The sequence below is a fragment of the Giraffa tippelskirchi genome, chromosome 8 (assembly GCF_054371585.1).
Source record: "Giraffa tippelskirchi isolate mGirTip1 chromosome 8, T2T-mGirTip1v1.2.pri, whole genome shotgun sequence".
Lineage (NCBI taxonomy): Eukaryota > Metazoa > Chordata > Mammalia > Artiodactyla > Giraffidae > Giraffa > Giraffa tippelskirchi.
Window position 1 is genome coordinate 77,883,328 of NC_137282.1, and position 19,196 is coordinate 77,902,523.

The following is a 19,196-nucleotide window of genomic DNA, read 5'->3' on the forward strand; positions in this document are numbered from 1 at the left end:
TCAATTCTGAAGGCTGGCTGCAGGCACAATTTCTTTTCTTTGTGGGGAAGTCAGTCTTTGTTCAGGCCTTCATCTGATTGGATGAGGCCCACCCATGTCACACAGGGGTAATAATAACTTGCTTTACCAAAGTCCACTGATATAAATGTAAGTCTCATTTCCAAACATCCTCACAGGAACATCCAGAATGACATTTGGCTAAATATCTGGGCAGCAAGGCCCAGCCACGTCCGCACATAAGATGAACCACCACAAGGGGTTTCTCAGGTTTGCTGGTCTCTGTCTTCTGTCTCTCCTTTTTCTCAGAGTGTGGGTTTCCAGCAATTAGAAGCTTTGAGATGGACAGAATTTTCGGTCCCTTAGAAATGTCATCCCTACCCCAGCCCTCTGCAGTCCTGGGGGCTCTGGTCTTGAGTCTCGACACCTGTGTCCTGTGCCCTATTTCACACTCAGAGGCTCTGTCACATCAGGAAAGCATTTCCGCTTCACAAGCCTCACTTATAGAACAGGAATTGTTATGTGTCTCTTACAGGTTTGTATAAAGGAAATGAGGTGGTATATGGGAGAGAATCTTTTAAATAGTGCAGCACAAACGTCAGTATCATAGGTTGGGATCACCCCATCCTTTCTGGGAGATGGTCTTCCCTGCTTGCTCACTGCCAGGTCTGGTCACACGAAAGTGTTGTTACCAAAAGGTGGGGTCTGGCTGCTCGCCACTGGAAAGCCAATAAACAGGCCAGGTTGGTGAAAAGGAAAGTTTGCTTTATATCAGATGCTGGCAAGTGGGGGGCGGTGGGAGGGTGGACATTTGTCCAAAGGCCGACCCTCCCACCACTGACAGTCGTGGGGCAAGAGCTTTTATAGACAGAAGGAAGGGGCGACATGCAGAAACCGCACAGTCAGCTCTGACAGTCACCCTCACATTGACCACTGGTGGTCTGAGCAGCATCATCTTGACTGTTTTAAGTACAATTAATTTTCAGTTACAGGATTGGTTTGTTCCCATTTCTTTGATGTCAGTTCTCAGAATTTTGGCCACTTATGTCATGGCTACACTCTGGTCATCATATAGTTAACTTCCCCCACCTGGTGGAGTTTCAGTGTCTATAAGACAGCTCACAAGATACAGCTCAGAATATTATCTATATCCCTTGAAGAAAAACAAAAGGTCCTTGACTATGCTTGATGACTACACTAACATTTGGTCTCCTTTGACTGTTTTTCCTTTGCTTCTGCGTGCTCTCATTTCTCTGATTAAATGTATTCCTTGACTAAAGTGTTTCACAGACAAGAGGCAGGCAGAGGACATCGAGGTGAGTGGAAGGGCCGTAGGGTTCTGCTCCATTTCAGCATTAGGCCGACAGGAGTTAAGTCTCTCATGAGAAGGCACGGTGGGGAGGGGAGTACACAGCTCTGTTTGCACAGGTGTGTCTGGCTCAGGCGGAGAATGGGGTGCCCTGAGGGAAGTCTACCTTGCCAGGGCTCCTGCGTCTCCTCCCACCCCAGTCTGGCTGTCCTGGGGCAAACGCCAGGGATGGGCATCATCACCTCTGGCTGCATCTGGCCCAGCAAGTGGAGACAAGACAACACTTTCTCCTGCACGCCTTCGCTCGGGGTACACTTGTGTCTGGGTGTTGCACCAGGCTCCTTCACCCCCCTGGGAAGCAGGAAGTCCTCCTGACTGGATGGCCTTTCTTCTCCAGCAAGACCCGGCTGATGACGCTGAAGCCAAGACCCCATAGATGGTCCCCGCTTGGCCTGACAGTCCTGTGGCCATGAAGAGACAGAACCTGAGGGAAGTTACCTAAATCACTAGAGAACTAGACCAGAGGCCCCACAGAGGCGATCTTCCATTCCTTCTCCCCGGCCCATTTATTCATTTTTAATTTCTAGACCTAATGTACCTTTTTTTAAAATTACAAAGCCTACATTTTGTATTTGCTAATTTTTAATTGAGGCAGAGTTTGGATAGAGTGAGGAGCACAGATCCTGAGTGTTCAGCTGGAACCGGCATCCCCATCAAGCTATGGGACGGCCCCATCCAGCCCCGAGTTACCCTAACCCGCCCCCTCCTCCTCTCCAACACTCTCCTGCTCATCCTGCCTGCAGAACTCTGGAATCTGGGCGGTGAGGTCAGGACACATTCCCAGCAGTGCAAGGATCCCCAGCTTTGTATTCCAACAGTTCGTATATGTTTCCATAGTTCTCCTGCATTGCAGGCAGATTCTTTACCTTTTGAGCCACCAAGGAAGCTAGTGTAATGCCAGTAGTTCTCAACTCACATAGCTTTTCATTGTTCAGTTCAGTTCAGTTGCTCAGTTGTGTCCGACTCTTTGCGATTCCATGGAATGCAGCACACCAGGCTTCCCTGTCCATCACCAACTCCTGGAGCTTGCTCAAACTCATGTCCACTGAGTTGGTGATGCCATCCAACCATATGATCCTCTGTCATCCCCTTCTCCTCCTGCCTTCAATCTTGCCCAGCATCAGGATCTTTTCCAATGAGTCAACTCTTCCCATGAGGTGGCCAAAGTATTGGAGTTTCAGCTTCAACATCAGTCCTTCCAATGAACACCCAGGACTGATCTCCTTTAGGATGGACTGGTTGGATCTCCTTGCAGTCCAAGGGACTCTCAAGAGACTTCTCCAACACCACAGTTCAAAAGCATCAATTCTTCGGAGCTCAGCTTTCTTCACCGTCCAACTCTCACACACCCATACACGACTGCTGGAAAAACCATAGCTTTGACTAGATGGACCTTTGTTGGCAAAGTAATGTCTCTGCTTTTTAATATGCTATCTAGGTTGGTCATAACTTTTCTTCCAATGAGCAAGCGGCTTTTAATTTCATGGCTGCAGTCACCATCTGCAGTGATTTTGGAGCCCCCAAAAATAAAGTCTGTCACTGTTTACACTGTTTCCCCATCTATTTGCCATGAAGTGATGGGACCAGATGCCATGATCTTAGTTTTCTGAATGTTGAGCTTTAAGCCAACTTTTTCACTCTCCTCTTTCATTTTCATCAAGAGGCTCTTTAGTTCTTCTTCACTTTCTGCCATAAGGATGTTTTCATCTGCCTATCCGAGGTTATTGATATTTCTCCCTGCAATCTTGATTCCAGCTTGTGCTTCATCCAGCCTGGCATTTTGCATGATGTACTCTGCATATAAGTTAAATAAGCAGGGTGACAATATAAAGCCCTGACATACTCCTTGCCTGGTTTGGAACTAGTTTCATTGTAGTTTATCTTCAAATAATATTTACCCCTGATTTTCACTGAATGGTGGGCATTAGTCCCCTGGGAGAAGGAAGGGACCATGAACTTGCCTGTGTTTGGCTCATGACAGGGACTCAATAAACTCTGTTGGATCTGTGACTAAAGAGTCAACACTGAGAACAAAGAAGGATTTGGTCGTTTACTGGGCTCAGGTCACACGTGTGGCCTCTGCAGCCAGGAGCTGGGGCATCCCTGATGCGGCAAAGAGAAGCTCAGGATGTCTTGCACTGTTTTCTGCTGATCTCAGCCTGTCAATCACTGGTTGTAGTCAAATTGCCCCTGTGGGTCTTATTATGATTGCAAGATGCTCTCAACTTTTTCAGGAAGTTCTGAAAAAAGAAATAGAGGTTTTTTGTTTACCAGACCTATAGATTACGCAGCACACATGGGCCATGGGGTCAGGCAGGGAGAGAGCACACAGGCAGAGGCCTGGAGTTTCACTTTCATTCAGGTCTAAGATCCCCTGAAGAAGGAAATGGCAGCCCACTCCAGTGTTCTTGCCTGGAGTATCCCATGGACCGAGGAGCCTGGCAGGCTATAGTCCATGGGGTCGCAAAAGAGTAGGACAAGACAGCAACTAAACAACAACAAGGATGGCGGCCTAGGTTTCGGGCTCACTTGTTATTGGTGAATTTAAAACATTAGAGAAAGAATTTAAAGTGTGGGAATAGAAGCAAAAAACCATGGAGCCCAAATGGCCAGTTAGAGAAAGCAACCAAGGTTTCTAAAAGGAGCCTGGGGAGGGCACCGTGGCCTGGCCCTTCCTCTGGCATTTTCTGGAGTTCTGTGAGTCAGTCTAGCAAATCGTACAACCTGAAGGGGAGGTACTGGGAATTCCTGAGTTTGTAACCAAGTCGGGCGGAAGTGTGGATGAGCTGGGGACCCAAGTTGGCATCTGAGGCGGGGACGGTCCTGCGGAACTGAGATCAGACCTGTGAGGCTGATCCTCCTTCTGGCGGGGTTAGTGTCAGAAGTGAGCTGAGTCCTGGACACACGATCGGTGTCAAGAAGGGAAAACACACACACAAAGTCCTCTCAGCCAGGACCTGCGGACCCTCTGTGACCTCAGCTTTAAGCAACCGCTCTCGACTTCCACCTCCTGTCTTTCCGGCTCAACCTTTTGTAGACCAAGCACCTAGAATCCTTGACCTGATTCTGCTGAGTCCCTTTGCACGCCCCCGGATTCAGCCTGTTTTCAGGACTCCTCATGCACAGCGGGTCCTGTCTCCCCACTGGCCCTGCTTGGATGCCTCCTTACCCTCCGCTCGCCTTCACTCCCCACGACTGCTTCACGGGGCACCTTCTCCTCCAGAGCTCCAGTCAGCCGTTCCCTATGCCTGCTCTCAGCTGAGATGTCACGCCAGGTTTTCAAAGAAAATCAAAGCAACCAGAAGTGAGCTTCCCCAGTTGCGGCTCCCTGGCGTGTCCACGTCTGTGCCCACGTGTGGCCTGTGATTCTCTCCAAGCTCCTTGCCCACCTTCCTGTCCTTCTCTCCACCCCCCCTCCCCAGCCCCCACCACCTCCTTTTTCTTTCAGCATCTTTGCAGAGATTCTGAATGGTTTCTGTCTGATGATGACTCATCTTTGTCCAGGTGAAATATTCCTACACTATCTATTTTTCTTAATTTATTGTATTTAACTGCTTGCTTTAGATTGATTCTTTTTTGTTTGTTTTTTAATTTGTGCCGGCTCTTAGGTCTTGCATGCAGAATATTTAGTTGCAACATGTGAATGCTTAGTTGGGGCATGTGGGATCTAGTTCCCTGACCAAGGATTGAACCTGTGCCCCTGCATTGGGAGCGCAGAGTCCTAAACACTGGACCACCAGGGCTGTCCCTGCATGATCTACTTTAAAGAGGTTTTGTAGCGGAGTAGACAGAACTGGGTTCCAGGCTACGGGGATTTCTCCCTATGATGCATGATTGTTAGTATGACTACGTTCTTTCAATGGGTAACCAATGAGAATGACACAAATGGACCATCCACATTCTCATAACCAGATTCACAACTGCTGCCTCCTAAGAAGACTGCTTCCGACCAGGGTGGTCCCTCATGTGATGGTTAAGTCGACACATCTGTTCTGCTTCCTGAAGCTGAGCTTCCTGTGCTATACCGCAGCTTCCCACTAGCTAAGTATTTTACACATGGTGGGTTTATAATAGTCCTTTACCTTCGCTTCCTGAATCCAGTCTATATACGGCTACCAAGTTATTTCCAGATTTCAAATTTGACAATGTTATTTTGTCATTTAAAGTCCTTCAGTATCTTCTCTTTGCTTCCAAGACAAATTCAAATATCCAAACCTGAGGCTACATATCCTACAGTGTTTCCTTTTTCTTTAGCCAAAGGACACACGACTTCCTAAATTCACACTGAAATCTACACCTTTCTATCTTTGCCTGTGATCTTCCTTTTTCCAGGACTGGCTTTACCACTGTGTGTGTGTCTGCCTCGTAAATACTGAGTGACCCCTTAGGCCATAAATCAAAAACTGACCTCACAGCCAAGTTTTCTCAACCTCTCCCCCTGCTCCCACCCCTACACCATAGGAACAGGAACAGCTGTTCCCTCCTTTAAGACCCCTGGTCCTCACTGCAGTGAATAGTGATAACTGTTACAGTGTGGATCTGTTTGATCCAGCTGAAAGCCCCTGGCATTCCGGGAGAACATTTTGTTCATTTTGTACCTGGTTCTGGCTAAGTAACTGGAAATCGTGGGAGCAGAGGAAATGGGTCTCATGAAGAATGGTGCTGACCAAGCTGCCCTGTGCCTGGAAAGGGGGCCAGGAGAGTCTAGAACCTGAGAACCAGGTGACGCAGGAAAGGACCCATCTGACTGTTTGCTATCTTTGTGTAATTCCTCTCATTTGAGTGCTTTGCCCAGAAACTTCAAGGATGTTAGATTACTATACTTGTGTAACATGAAGCAGGCAGATAAGCCTACATTTTGAGTAACTTACTTCCTTTCATTAAGCAGGAGGGACAAACACATTTTCCCTGGAGGCAGATAATTTGGCTTTTACTTAGTGCGGGAAGTATCTTTTTGCTGAGAAACCATTCATCAGAGCCTGGTGTCAGCAGGTGCGAGCCCTGGGCTCCGACGCTGTAGCGCCAGGCGCCGGCTCTCGGGTCCCTGCCCGGAGGCGCCGCGTCCGCAGCGGCCCCCTGTGTTTCCCTGGTTCACTAGCGCCCGGTGACGGGAACACGGCGGGCCGTCAGGGCGCCTCCAGGAACAGACCCTGGAGGACGAAGGAGAGGCTCCTCAGGCCCCGCTGCCCACAGGAGGGAGAGGAGATGAGGGAGCGATGCTGAGGGCCTGGGCGAACAGGGTCTCGACTCCAGGGACCCAGGCGGGAGCCCCGAGGACCAGGCGAGCGGCCGTCCTCCCGCGCTTGCCCCTCTGCGTCGGGCCCTCGCGCCTCTCGGAAGCGCCTGGAGCCACGCGCCTCAGAACCGGGGGGACGTGGGGGTCAGCTCACCCAGCCCTGGCATCTCGCGGACGAGGGCGCGGAGGCGCCGTGAAGGGACGTGACCTGTAGTCGGAGGCGGAGCCGGGAACGGAGCCCGGGGGTCCGAAGCCTCGGTCCAGCGTCATCTTTCAACACGACATCCCAGAGGTGTCTGAGGCTGCTTCTGAGGCAGCGAGGGGGCTGCGGGACGGGACACGCGCGGCGGCGGGGCCCGGCTCTGCGTCCACCCCCGGCTCAGTCCTCCGGACCTCGTGTGGTCCTCCTCCTCGTGGCGGAACGGCCGCTCGAGGACCGCCCCCCCCGGAAGCTGTCTGAGGCCGCAGGGAGGGTCCCGGGGCGCTCCGCGCAAGGCCGGCGCGGTGCGGCCCGACGCCCGACACTCCCGGGCGCAACCGACGCTCATGGCGGCCGACCGCGGCCCGAGACCCAAAGGCGCCTGTGCGCACGTGGGGTGGTGCCTCCCCCAGAGCAACCTGAGGCAGAGCGTCGGGGCCTTGAAGGACCCCTTCTCGGTTCTCACTGGAAGCCGGACTCGGAGACTGGACTGTGTTCAGAGGCGGACGGGCAGGCCGGGGGCCGGGGGCCCTGAGCCCCTGAGTCAGCAGCGATGAGTGAGGCCCCTCGGGGTCCAGTGTGGAAGGCATGAGCCCGGGCTCGGATGGGAGAAGTCTGGGCACAGACGAAGAGGGAGAAGAATCCCACGCGCCTATGGTTCTGTCAGAGGTGCTTCCTGTTTCCACGCTCGAGTTATTCTCTGCCTGGTTCACACCTAAGGGCGCAATGCTGAGGAGACCTCGGAGTCCTGTAGGTGAGACACAGGTCGACAGGTAACAGGACACCCAACTCGTTCATGACGACAACGACGTCATTCTGTGTTTCTCGGGGGAGAGAACGAGGGCTCAGAGTGAGGCCTGTCCTGTCAGAGTGGAGTCAGTAAGCTCCTCAGAGCGGAGCGGGGTGAGAACGGAGCTGCCAGCATCCGGTTTTCTCCTCAAAAAGAGACGTGTTAACACAGGGCCGCCTGCTCCCTGGCCTGCTCTGCGGGAGGAGCACGTGGGGAGCAGACTGGGGCCTTTTATGGCCTCAAAACGGAAGACTTTTATGAGATTCTTGTGACCTCTCTCTGTGTCTCCCTATCTCTCTCCCTTCATTTCTCCTTTCTCTCCTTAAAAGTATCAACCATCCTTGCAGTGGACAGTTTCTCTCACTACACCTCCAGAGATTTCTCTCAGGGCCCATAATCAGAATTAGCCCACATTACTAGACCCAATGTGGATTTTTATATCGCTCTAACTTTTCGAACAGAAATCTTGACATGAACTCAGTCATCTCAGTTTTGACCCCACAAGAGTGGTAGACTCAATCCCAGGATCACAGAAGCCCTGGGTGTTAGTGTTGTCATTAAAATTCCCTCCATTTCTTCACTAAGTACAGTCATTTCTGACCACCCAGGGACACCTTGGCTAAAACCACAACTTGTACTTAATGCATGAGTTGAAATTCTTCATCAAGCCCTGGAAGAAAAATCAAAGGTTTTTACAGAAGAAATCACAAGTAAAGAAAAAAGATGGAAGCATCTATTTAAAAAACAGCAACTGTCTCTAAAAACTGTTTTTGAAAAACCTTGTTTCATTTTTGGAGATTGAGGAAATTGATCTTTAGCAGGAGAAAGAAGGGATAAGAGAAACAGGAAAACAGGAGAAATGGATAGAAACAAGTTAATTTTTGCATTGTCCTAACTGACAGTTTGCAGCATAAAAGACGTTCACCAGAGGATAACCCCGGCACATGATTTTGACCTTGTTTGGTCACAGTTTCCTCTTCTGTGGAGTGAGGAAGTTGGCTTAGAGAATCTCTGACAGTTCCAGCCATTGTGAGTCAATGCCTTTCATTGAGAGCAGAAAGAAAGAATCCTACACTTCAGAATCAGGGAGGTTGATGATAATTTCTACAGACCTATAATTTTAGGACTGCGAAACCACTGAGAAGTAACCACAAAAAATCTAAACGAATAAGAGGTCAACTTGTGGGCTAGTGATGCATTATTATCCCAAATCCACAGCTTTTCTTATGCAGACAGTAGCAGTTATAAAATGTAATGAAAGAAGAATGTGGCTCAAAAAGAAAGAAAAACCATGAAATATCTAGAAGTCAAGTTGCAAAAAACACTCTGAAAGACCCAGAAAGAAACTTACTGAAGGACACAAAAGTTTGTACTAAGAGGAGGCAAAAACATGTAAAGGGAAATCTTGTTCTTAGACTCAGTCACCCACATGTCATTTTTTTTTTTTCTTTAGTAAAATCTGTAATTTCAATGAAGCAATAACATTGTGTTTAACTTGATGGAGTAATTTAAATGTTATTTGGTAATAGAGAATCACTGAGCGTAGCCATGTACTCTGAAAGAGACTGAAGAGGGAGATCTGATTATCTTGAACTTGAGGAGCTGTTATTAATAGCTCAGATTAGGGCTGCCTCCTGCAGAGACAAACAGAAGAGCAGAAGGAACAGAACTGTCTCTGACCAGGACTGGGTAAGTGCCAGGCAGTCTATGGTTTAGGTGCTCTGATGGGTGTACAAAATGTGTTCCCCCCACCCCCCCCCACCGTCCTCCCCCGCCGTCCCCCTCCCCACCACTGTCCTCCCCCGGACAGCCTTGGATCACCAGGGTGGCACTGATCATTTTCAATTCCTTCCAATCATGTATGAGTTTGTTTCTCTTCTATGCAAGACTCGGTTTCCAAAGAGGACAGAGACGTGAACTCAGACATGAGCCTTCCATATGAGACAAGTGGGAGTGAGGGCATGTCTGTGGGCTCAGGAAATTCATAGTTCTGGACTGTGCAAGAAACAGTTCTCAGGTCACTGCTGGTGAAGGAGGAAACAGACAGATCTGGACTCCATCTTAGGCCAGGCTGCGAACATTAGGCTACACGCATGGTCACCCTCCCAATGGACTCTGAACTTTGTGCTCGGTGTCTATAGGAATGGCATACCGATGGAAAACCAGACCTCCCAGATAAAAGAGCCTCAGGACTTGGACTCTCAGTCTCCTAAAAGAATGTGCTAATTATCTCTGTAACAGAACAAAGTCGTAAATTCCATTATGTTTATCGGGATATAACCACAGGCCTATTGATAAATGTCCACTGTTTAGCTATCTAGGCTTATGACACATGAATCATGGGTTAACTTTGATCCTCTCTTTTACCTTGTCCAGAGTAGTTTCAAGGAATCTGGGGAGGTGGATTTGAGCAAGTACACTTAGGGTATATAAGGTTTTCACAAAAACTGGTCAGGGTCCTTGGCTAAGAGGAGACTCTGCCTTGGGCCCACTGGTGTAATAAATTGCACTCCACTATCTGCATTGTCCTTCTGAGTGAGTTTGTTTCCCAGAACATGTGGCTACAACACTGGGGACTCGTCTGTCACAGCTTTTCAGAAGAGCCTCTATTCTAGGGCTGAAAGAATTAAGGATGAAACTGATCCGGAATACAGACAGAATTAGGTAAACATACAAATATCTTTAAGGAAGCCAAATGAGCAAAAGTAATCATTGAAGGTACCTATAAATTTCAGCTATTAGATGAGCAAGCACAAAGCCAGAAACAATTTTCGCAACACATATAAGAAAGGATTAATGATTTTAAATATACATGGGATTCTTAGAAGTCAGCAAGGAAAGATGAATAGAAAAATAGAAAAATGGGTTAAGTGTAAGAGACAAAAATGACCAGTGAACATTAAAAGAATGTTCAACCTCAGAAACAATTTTTCAGATATATTAAAATAAAAAAGGAATATTTTTCACTCATTTAATTTGCAAAAATTGAAACAATTCATAAAAACCAATATTAATGAGAATATTGACTGTCAGATATACTTTTTCACATTGTCAGTAAGAGGGTAAAGTGGTACAACAGTTTCTAGCATGGGCAATTGGGCAAAACCCTTTAAAATTTGAACAATGCATATATATGGAGATTCCACTTGTAGGAATTCATACAAAAGTAAGTGTTACATAAATTTCTCAAGATATATGTGTAGTCATACAAATGTATGAGGCAAATTTATTTGAATAGATATTAAAAATTTTCCAAGATAATATTTAAGTGGTAAAAACACACATTGGCATTGGTTGTGAAATAAGATTCTGCATTTTAAATTAAAAAGAAATATTTACACAATTTCATTTGCAAAGGAAAAGAGTTGAAATACTCTGAATTGTAGGTAGTGATTATACCTGAAGCGTGGGCCTATGGGTTTTTATTAAATCATCCATTTTTGCATTTCTTTATGACTTGAAATTTTGTTTAAGTTGAGATTTTCTGATATGTATTATTTTTTATAATCAGAAAGACTATGATAGATTTAAATGGAAGTAGACATTGAAATTCAAATCCTAGAAATAATTAAGCATATTTCTCCACTAATTTTTAACCAATACAAACTCTTTCTTCCTTTAATGTGGATTTTCTAAGAAGGTTATAACCCACCACCATTCTGGATCTTCCTTTGAAAGAGCCCTGAAGATCCAATCAACTGGGCTCTAAATCTTTTCTAATGAACTTCCTCACCCGCGAGGGGCTGGCCTTACCCTCCTTTTGTAACAGCTGGACTCCCACCCTACCACTGGCCTTGGATGCTCCAGCCTCTGTCTCACAGGGACGTCGCCTCCATAGATGTGGGCACAGGAGGCCCTCAACCCCAGATCTGAAACCCCAGGTCTGAGCGAATCCCAGGCGAGCAACAGCTGGGGCTCAGGGAGCAAGAAAGGATGGAGCAGTCACACTCCTCCTGCCGAGGCAGGCGTGGGGCCCCAGGTAGGAGGTCGTGTCTGCTCTGGTCCTGGAGGCCCCGAGCTCCTCGGACTTCTGATTGTGTCCTTGATTCTTCCCACCAGGCCTTCCGGGACCTCAGTCCAGGACAATGAGGCTCCTCGGTGTCTTCCTCACCGCTCTCTCGATCCTCTTCCAGGTACTGCCCGGTAAATACCAGCCACGATGCCCTGTCTTATCATTACTTGGTGTTCCCTTCCCTAAGTCGGCCATCATCAGAAAGTAAAGCATGACAGAGCTACTAGTAGGTCACCTCCACACCCAAAGTTAGCCACTGAGTGATTAGAGAATTCTTTCCAAAGCGTGTTGTTGTGTCTTCATGACGTTAAACGTCTTGGTGGTGATAACCTTCTCCCTTCTCCCCTTTCCCTGGAATGATCTGGATGATTTGTGAACGAAATCAGTTGAATCACTTGGTTAGTATACCACAGTATGGAGACAAAGTTCCTTTATTCAGGCCCAACCGGAGACCTCTTGCCACACATGTCGCGGTGTGACCTTGGGTTCCACTGGACAAGGCTTCCATCTGATGAGCCTGTGAGAGCTGGGTGGGTTTTGCGTGATGGGAGGTGGGGTGACTGGTGAGGCACACGGGGCAGTGGTTACGGACCCTGTGGGTAACACCCAGGTATTCCAGTGGCTGGGAGGACACATATTTGTTTGGGCTGTGCTGGGTCTTGGTTGCTGAGCGGGCTTTTCTCTAATTTGAGGGAGGTTTCTCATTGCAGGGACTTCTCACTGTGGAGCCCGGGCTCCGGAGCACAGGCTTACGGTAGCATCTCAAGGGCTTAGTTGCTCCCACACGTGGGATCTTCTCAGACCAGGTTCATCAGCAGCAATGACACCTTACGTCAAAACAGAGGGTGAGGGATCCAAGAGGGATGTTTGCTGTTGGTGTTTACCTGGGAAAGAAGGGGGTCCCAGTCGGATGGTGAGACCCCCAGATTTCCTCATGGGACTTCCACGAGACCTCATATAAATGTCTTTTCCTTTTCCAGACAGCACTAGGGCGCTCAATTTTGAAAGACCCTGCTATCTTCGGGGTGGAATCTGCCTGAAGCAAGGGACGCCGAGCTGTGAGCCCTTCAGAGGACCCTGCCGAGCATTCACCGTTTGCTGCAAAATAAAGCCGAGCTGATGGAGGCAGCCCAGCTGAGGAACCCAGTGAGAGACCCAGAGCAAGGATCCTCTTGTGCAAATAAAAGCAGACAGTTCTCATGTCTACACAGTCAACGATTTTATTGTTAGGACAGATTAAAGTTGTTTTCCATGGCAGGGTAGGCAGTGGGAGGGAGACAGTTATAAGAATTAAATTTATATTATGCTTTAAATGTTGCAAAGTGTTTTCATTCACAGAGCAAATGTGACCCTTAAGCCACTTTGGCCTGAGGCTGGAGTCCTGAGAGAGGTGTGATCATTCAGTGTCTTCCTTGTTCACTTGTCTTGTCCAAGGCCTGGCCCCTGCTGTAGTTTGCTGAGTAGGTCACCTTCCCATACAGGTGTCACTCTCCGCCCTCTGGGGAGGGAGCAGGCCTTGACAGGAGCACAGCTTTCTGCAGTTTACTGAGCAGGTTTAGGGAGGGAAGACGGAGACAGGAGGCAAGGTGCCCAGGAAGCGGGGGACAGAGAGGAGGGACAAGAGACGCGAGCATTCTTCCAAAACCTAAACAATCTCATGGGAAAGAAAGTGTGTGACTGGCATTGCGGTGATGTGATGAGGACCAGTTCTATAACTGGGTCCAAATCAGTGAATAATTAAAGAAAGTTCAGAGCAGGCTTGGGGATGAACAATGGGCTATGATCAGTGTACATCAGTATCTGTAAAGATATCCAGATACAGATACAAATGTAGTTTCTCCAATTGTTCTTCCTGTATGGCCTGCCGACCGAGATCATCACAGAACTTTGAGTAAGCCTGGTATCTGCGATGTTGGTCCACCGTGTGCTCTGTCAGAACACTTTATGTTCCGTTAGTGGAATGGGCTTCTAATTTTTCCATAAAACAAATAATGCATATTGACTCTTTGCAAAATATCCTGAATCTAAAAATTATATTAAAAAACCCCATTATAATCCATTTCATGCTTCCTTTAGAGCATAAAGTAGCTTTGCTCCAAATAGATCATCAATCAGCTCTGCATGATTTATTAAAGAAACAGCTCACTTCCCCCCCCTCCCCCCGCCCTTGACTCATGTAAAGGTCACTTTTTATCATAAACTCGCATGTGTTTTCCTAAGTTAAGATTTGTGAAAGGGTAACTGGTCACATGGGAATACACCAGGAAAGGTTTTCCTCATTGTTTGGGGACTAACAGAGAGTAGAGGCTGCCTGGTCCTAATGGTTATTAAAAAATATCTATTAACTACAAGATCCTGATGACAGAGAGGTGATTCACTGCACAGGCCAGTTCCAGGCAGGGTCAGCAGAAGGACAGCAGGAGCTGCACGAGCCCAAGATGGCGTCAGTGATGCTAACAGCCATCCAGGCTGACCCCAAGTCAGTTTCCTTGCTGGGCTAATTTTCAATCAGAGAGAAGGGGACTGGGCTTTCGGGAAGAATGAAGAGAGAGCCGCAGGGCTCCTCATGTGAGATTCTTGGCACAGCACTAGGACATCTGTGAGTCCCAGCGATGGGTCCAGGGGTCAGTGTTCCTTGGTCACAGCTGCTGTGATGAATGAGGAGATGAGGTAAAACTCGAGACAGTATGGCCGAAGGGTGAAGGACCTGAGATGCTAGAGAATGTGTCCTTCATCCTTTTAACAGAGAAACACTGAGACTTTTACATGGAGGTGTGATGAGGGATGGGAACATGGAGAGACTGGAAACTCAGAGGCCACTTAGATTATCAGCAGTGACCATGGCTGCTTCAGAAAGCAGTTTGCTGTCTCTTGTGAAGTTAAGCACACGTTTACCATGTGGAAACCCATGTGCCAATGGAAACACAGACGTCCTTCAACAAAGGGACACAAAACCTCGGTGACTTTTCATACTATAACACATACACACACACACACACTCAAAGCTCTTTCCCCCAGTCCATACACTTGTAGACATATATTAACAAGTTGGCTTCCCTGGGGCTCAGTGCTAAAGAATCTGCTTGCCAGTGTAGGAGACACAGGAAATGCGAGTTTGATCCCTGGGTTAGAAAGAGCCCCTGGAGAAGGAAATGGCAACCCACCCCAGTATTCTTGCCTGGAAAATCACATGGACTGAGGGGCCTGGCTCCTCAGTCCATGGGGTCACAGAAGAGTCGGACAGGACTTAGTGACTAAACCCCACCAACAATAAAATTAGGTTGTGGAGAACATCCATTTCAACAGTTACAGGAGCAGAGACTGAGACCTCGGAAAGGAAAGGCCTTTTTTCCTAGAAAGGCTGATTAACTCTGGGCTGTCCAGAGTTAATCAGCTAACGAGTGGTGTGACCAGACTTCAAACTGAAATTTTCCCATCCAGTTCATGACCTCATGCACGCAGAAAGACCCCAGGGGACCCGGGTGAGCAGTGGCTCTTATTAAACAGCACTCGGCAGTGGGCAGTGTCTCGTGCTGCTGTGGACGCTCCGAGGCTGCAACTAGACTCTGCAGCAGTGCTTCTTCCGGCTCTTGCATTCTGCAGGCAGGATGACGCACCCATGGGTGTTTTGATACTTGCAGGCACCACCCATTTTCCCACATTCAAGGTTTTTCTTTTTTTCATTCCCTATAAAGGAAGGGGAGGTGAAAAAGACACAAATAAATAAGGCATGTTTAACTAAAGCCACCAGAATTCATCTTGTATAGCTGCTGCTGCTGCTGCTGCTGCTAAGTCGCTTCAGTCGTGTCCGACTCTGTGTGATCCTATAGACGGCAGCCCACCAGGCTCCGCTGTCCCTAGGATTCTCCAGGCAAGAACACTGGAATGGGTTGCCATTTCCTTCTCCAGTGCATGAAAGGGAAAAGTTAAAGTGAAGTCGCTCAGTCGTGTCTGATTCTTAGCGACCCCATGGACTATAGCCTACCAGGCTCCTCCGTCCATGGGATTTTCCAGGCAAGAGTACTGGAGTGGGGTGCCATTTCCTTCTCCATCTTGTATAGCAAGGAACTCCAAATTACAGTCCACAGGGACACAACTGGTACTCTCCTTGTTTTGGTGTGACCTACAAGCTTAGAATGCTTTTCCATATTTTTAAAAATTGTAGTAAGAACTGAGAAGGGGCCATGAGTTGTTCTGTAGGAAGGTTATCTTGCTCATTCATTCAAACAGGTTCTGGGGACTTCCCTCAGGCTTCCCCGATGGCTAAGCTGGTAAAGAATCTGCCTGCTAATGCAGGAGACACAGGAGACGCAGGTTCGATCCCTGGGTCAGGAAGATCCCCTGGAGAAGGGAATGGCAACCCACTCCAGTATTCTTGCCTGGAGAACCCCAGGGCAGAGGAGCCTGATGGGCTATAAACCATGGGGTCACAAAGAGTGGACCACATCTGAGCGACTAAACAACAGCTGGACCTGCTTGGTTAATGAATTCTGAGCGGAACCGACGTTTCCCTTCAGGGCTGGAGCCCTTAATCTCCAGCACGAGATCCTGAGAGCGCTTCCTCGGACACAGGCCCGGCAGCCCTCACGGCGGTGGCTGCTCCTCGGGGTGGGGGGTCTGATCAGAGCACCCCGGGCCCTCACGGATGGGCATCATCTGAACAAGAATTAACTTTGGCTGTTTTAAGATGCTAAGACCTGGAGGCGCTGTCACCACAGCACAGCCTGGAGCATGCTGTCACATGAGGAGGGCTGCGAGGAAAACGCGGGACACCCAGTTTAGCCTGGATTTCGGGTGAACAACAAATAACCTTGTAGGATAAGTATGTCCCAAGTGTTGCACAGATCACACTCAAGCTAAAGTATTTGTTGTTTATATATAAACACATATATAAATTTATATATTTATATAAATTTGTTATTTATATAATTCAGTAAGTAAATTTGTTTTTTGGGATTGTTGAGTATTAAGTAAAAACATGGTCTTTGGAATCAAACCCACTTGGGCTTGAGTTAAAGTCCTCCCTACACCCAACCTGCACGACTTTGAACAAATTACTTTATTTCTAACTCCCAGCTGTAAAATGGGGCTAAAAACACCTATCCCATAAATACAGGTGAGGAATACATTTGGGATAAGACATTCAAAATTTCAGTGTGTCAGTAAAGAGGAAGTGGTCAATATCATTTGCTGTTACTATTAGTGTTAGTGTTTAATCACATAGAAATGATTTGTTAGCTGTAAAGTCCCCTGTAAATGTTATCTATCACCATTACTATTTATGGACTTACTACCAACTAGTTAAGGGCAATCATGGGAGACCATTTGTCACTTTAAGCTTCTCTTTCCTTATTTGAAAAATGAAGCATATTGTATATGCATGCTTCTTTCAGATATATTGTTCAGTTGTTATGTATTTCAGCACGTCAGTGAATGAGGAAATCTACCTGACTTTCCCTACTCCAGGCTCCAAGTTTGGAGCTAGCTGTAGCCGCCGCTTACCTGATGTTGTCTGGATAAGACATATGAGTAAGAGGAAGAGAAGGTACAGGAGCCTCATGATGGAAGAGGAGCTTTCTGGATTCCAGGTCGACCTGGCAGTGGCTGGTGGCACACCTGGATCGGGCAGGTGATCTGGCAGTTTGAAAAACAGGCAGAGAGAAAGACTTGTATTCCGGCTGGTGGTGGTGCTGCGCTCAGTCTTGTTCGAGTCCTTGCAACCCCATGGGATGTAGCCCGCTTGGTTCCTCTGGTTATGGAATCTTCCAGGCAAGAGTACTGGAGTGCGTTGCCATTTCCTACTCCAGGGGATCTTGCTGATCCAGGGATTGGACCTGCGTCTCTTGTGTTTCCTTACCACTGCACCATCTGGGAAGTCCCTACTAGAGATATACAGTTATGGCCTGGGAGTAATTTGAGGGTGTTTCATCTATGGACACATGGTCACAGACCCAAGTGTCTGCCTTTCGTAAAGGAAGAGGTTTGCAGGAAGTCAGGTTTCCACATTGATTCTCACTTCTGTTTACGGCTCTGAGGTTTGGGGCTTTTTTTTTTTTTTTTTGAGAAAAATCATTAAAAATTGAATTCTGTTAGCAAATTATTCATTTATTTACTCAGCTTTATTGCATATCTCTGCATCTGTCTCTTTTTCCTTTCAGAATAAATACTGCCCCACCCTCCCACACACAACTTTTCCAATTAAAAAGCAAAAAGAATTTTGGAAACAGACATGATCTTCTCTCCTTTTGCACTCTCAACATATTTCTTGCTACCATTTCCAGAGAGACTGATCCATCCTAAGCAAGCTTACCAGGCCATCTCTTGCACAGACCACAACCAGGTGAGGCTTTACAGGCTAGAGTATTTCTTAATACAGGTATTACATCAACATATTCTTCAGATAAAAGCACAGAAGGGTACTCTCTGTGGGGCTTCCCAGGTGGTCCTAGTGCTAAAGAGCCCACTTGCCAATGCAGGAGACGCAGTTTTGATTTCTGGGTCAGGAAGATCCCTTGGAGGAAAGCTTGACAACTCACTGCACTATTCTTGCCTGGGAAATCTCATGGCCAGAGGTGCCTGATGGACTATAGTCCATGGGGTTGGAAAGAGTTGGACATGACTGAAGTGACTTAGCACATACACATACCAGGTAAATAACTGAAAATTTTCTCCATTTCTTCCTTCGCTCCATCTCAGTTTTGCTTTACAGTGTTCATCTCTCTCTTTTTCTTTATATGTAAATTTCTAAGGCAACAAGTCCTGTTTTATTATCTCACATTCTCTGCACCTTGAACAGTGCCTGGCATAAAGCAGGTAGTCAGTCAAATGTTTGTATGAACAGGTCCTAGTATGGAAGAGTCAGCATATGGGTGAATGAATAAATGGATGAATGGAGGGAATCAGGGAGGGAAGGAGGGAAGGAGAAAAGGAAGGCAGGCTCGGGCCCAATCCTTAGGGGTTTGAGGGTCTGGAGAGAGCACATTAAGATGCTTTATCCCAAAGTGTTCCCGAGCACATGCACCCACTCACCCACTCCCAACATAACAGGTCAAAGCAGGTCATAATACGTCATGGTCTCTAGCCTTCACTCACCCACCTCTCTTCCATCTTACATGAACTATATGTTCTGACATTTTTCTCTCTGTCCTGAGGCAACTTAGCAATAAAATGTTTTCACTTTTAATCTTTTGATCAGCATTTGAATCTCTCACAAAGTGGAGATCTGTTTTAGTTTAGTGACATCAACCTAAAGATAGAATGAGTGTTTGTAGTAAGCGGTTTAAATAAGTCTTAATTCTACAGGGTAGCTGTGAGGGCTTTACTTCCTTGGCCCCAGCAACAGTAATAGAAAAGAAAGTATAAACTAAAAGCATTGGTCCACATTTCTATCTCTTGTACTTTTATACTGAAAGCGATCCTTTAAACTGACTCCCTAAATGTTACGCACCTATACCCACCCCTTCTTCAACCACAGATGTCTCTCTCTCCTGAAAACCTGCCTTGCAGTTGGCTCCTCCGCCCTTTTCAGGTGGACTGCGGCCGGTCCACTCAGGCAGAGACACCTGAGGGCCCCTGTCCATTGCCACACAGTCA

At 47.4% G+C, this 19,196-nt stretch overlaps 1 protein-coding gene and 2 long non-coding RNA genes across 4 annotated transcripts; 1 reads left to right on the forward strand and 2 right to left on the reverse strand.

Moving 5' to 3' along the window:
- Positions 1 to 3,404: 3,404 nt before the first annotated feature.
- On the reverse strand, positions 3,405 to 7,132 carry LOC145516347 (uncharacterized). The gene is made up of 3 exons (XR_014061314.1): positions 6,757 to 7,132; positions 4,536 to 4,624; positions 3,405 to 3,606 (listed from the first exon to the last, which is right to left on the reverse strand). It is a non-coding gene; the product is annotated as an uncharacterized LOC145516347 (long non-coding RNA).
- Positions 7,061 to 12,916, forward strand: LOC145516348 (uncharacterized). Its single transcript, XR_014061315.1, has 4 exons — positions 7,061 to 7,555; positions 11,651 to 11,734; positions 12,314 to 12,448; positions 12,584 to 12,916. It is a non-coding gene; the product is annotated as an uncharacterized LOC145516348 (long non-coding RNA).
- Positions 12,917 to 15,080: 2,164 nt separating this feature from the next.
- Positions 15,081 to 19,189, reverse strand: LOC145516344 (beta-defensin 33-like). Of its 2 annotated transcripts, none has more exons than XM_081517484.1 (3): positions 19,051 to 19,189; positions 17,106 to 17,237; positions 15,081 to 15,290 (listed from the first exon to the last, which is right to left on the reverse strand). In XM_081517484.1, exons 1-3 carry the CDS (start codon positions 19,181 to 19,183, stop codon positions 15,163 to 15,165), a joined length of 393 nt encoding a protein of 130 aa, XP_081373610.1. In that variant the 5' UTR covers positions 19,184 to 19,189; the 3' UTR covers positions 15,081 to 15,162. The 2 variants fall into 2 exon arrangements, with proteins under 2 accessions (XP_081373610.1, XP_081373611.1); XM_081517485.1 differs by having other exon boundaries at positions 19,103 to 19,170.
- Positions 19,190 to 19,196: the final 7 nt, after the last annotated feature.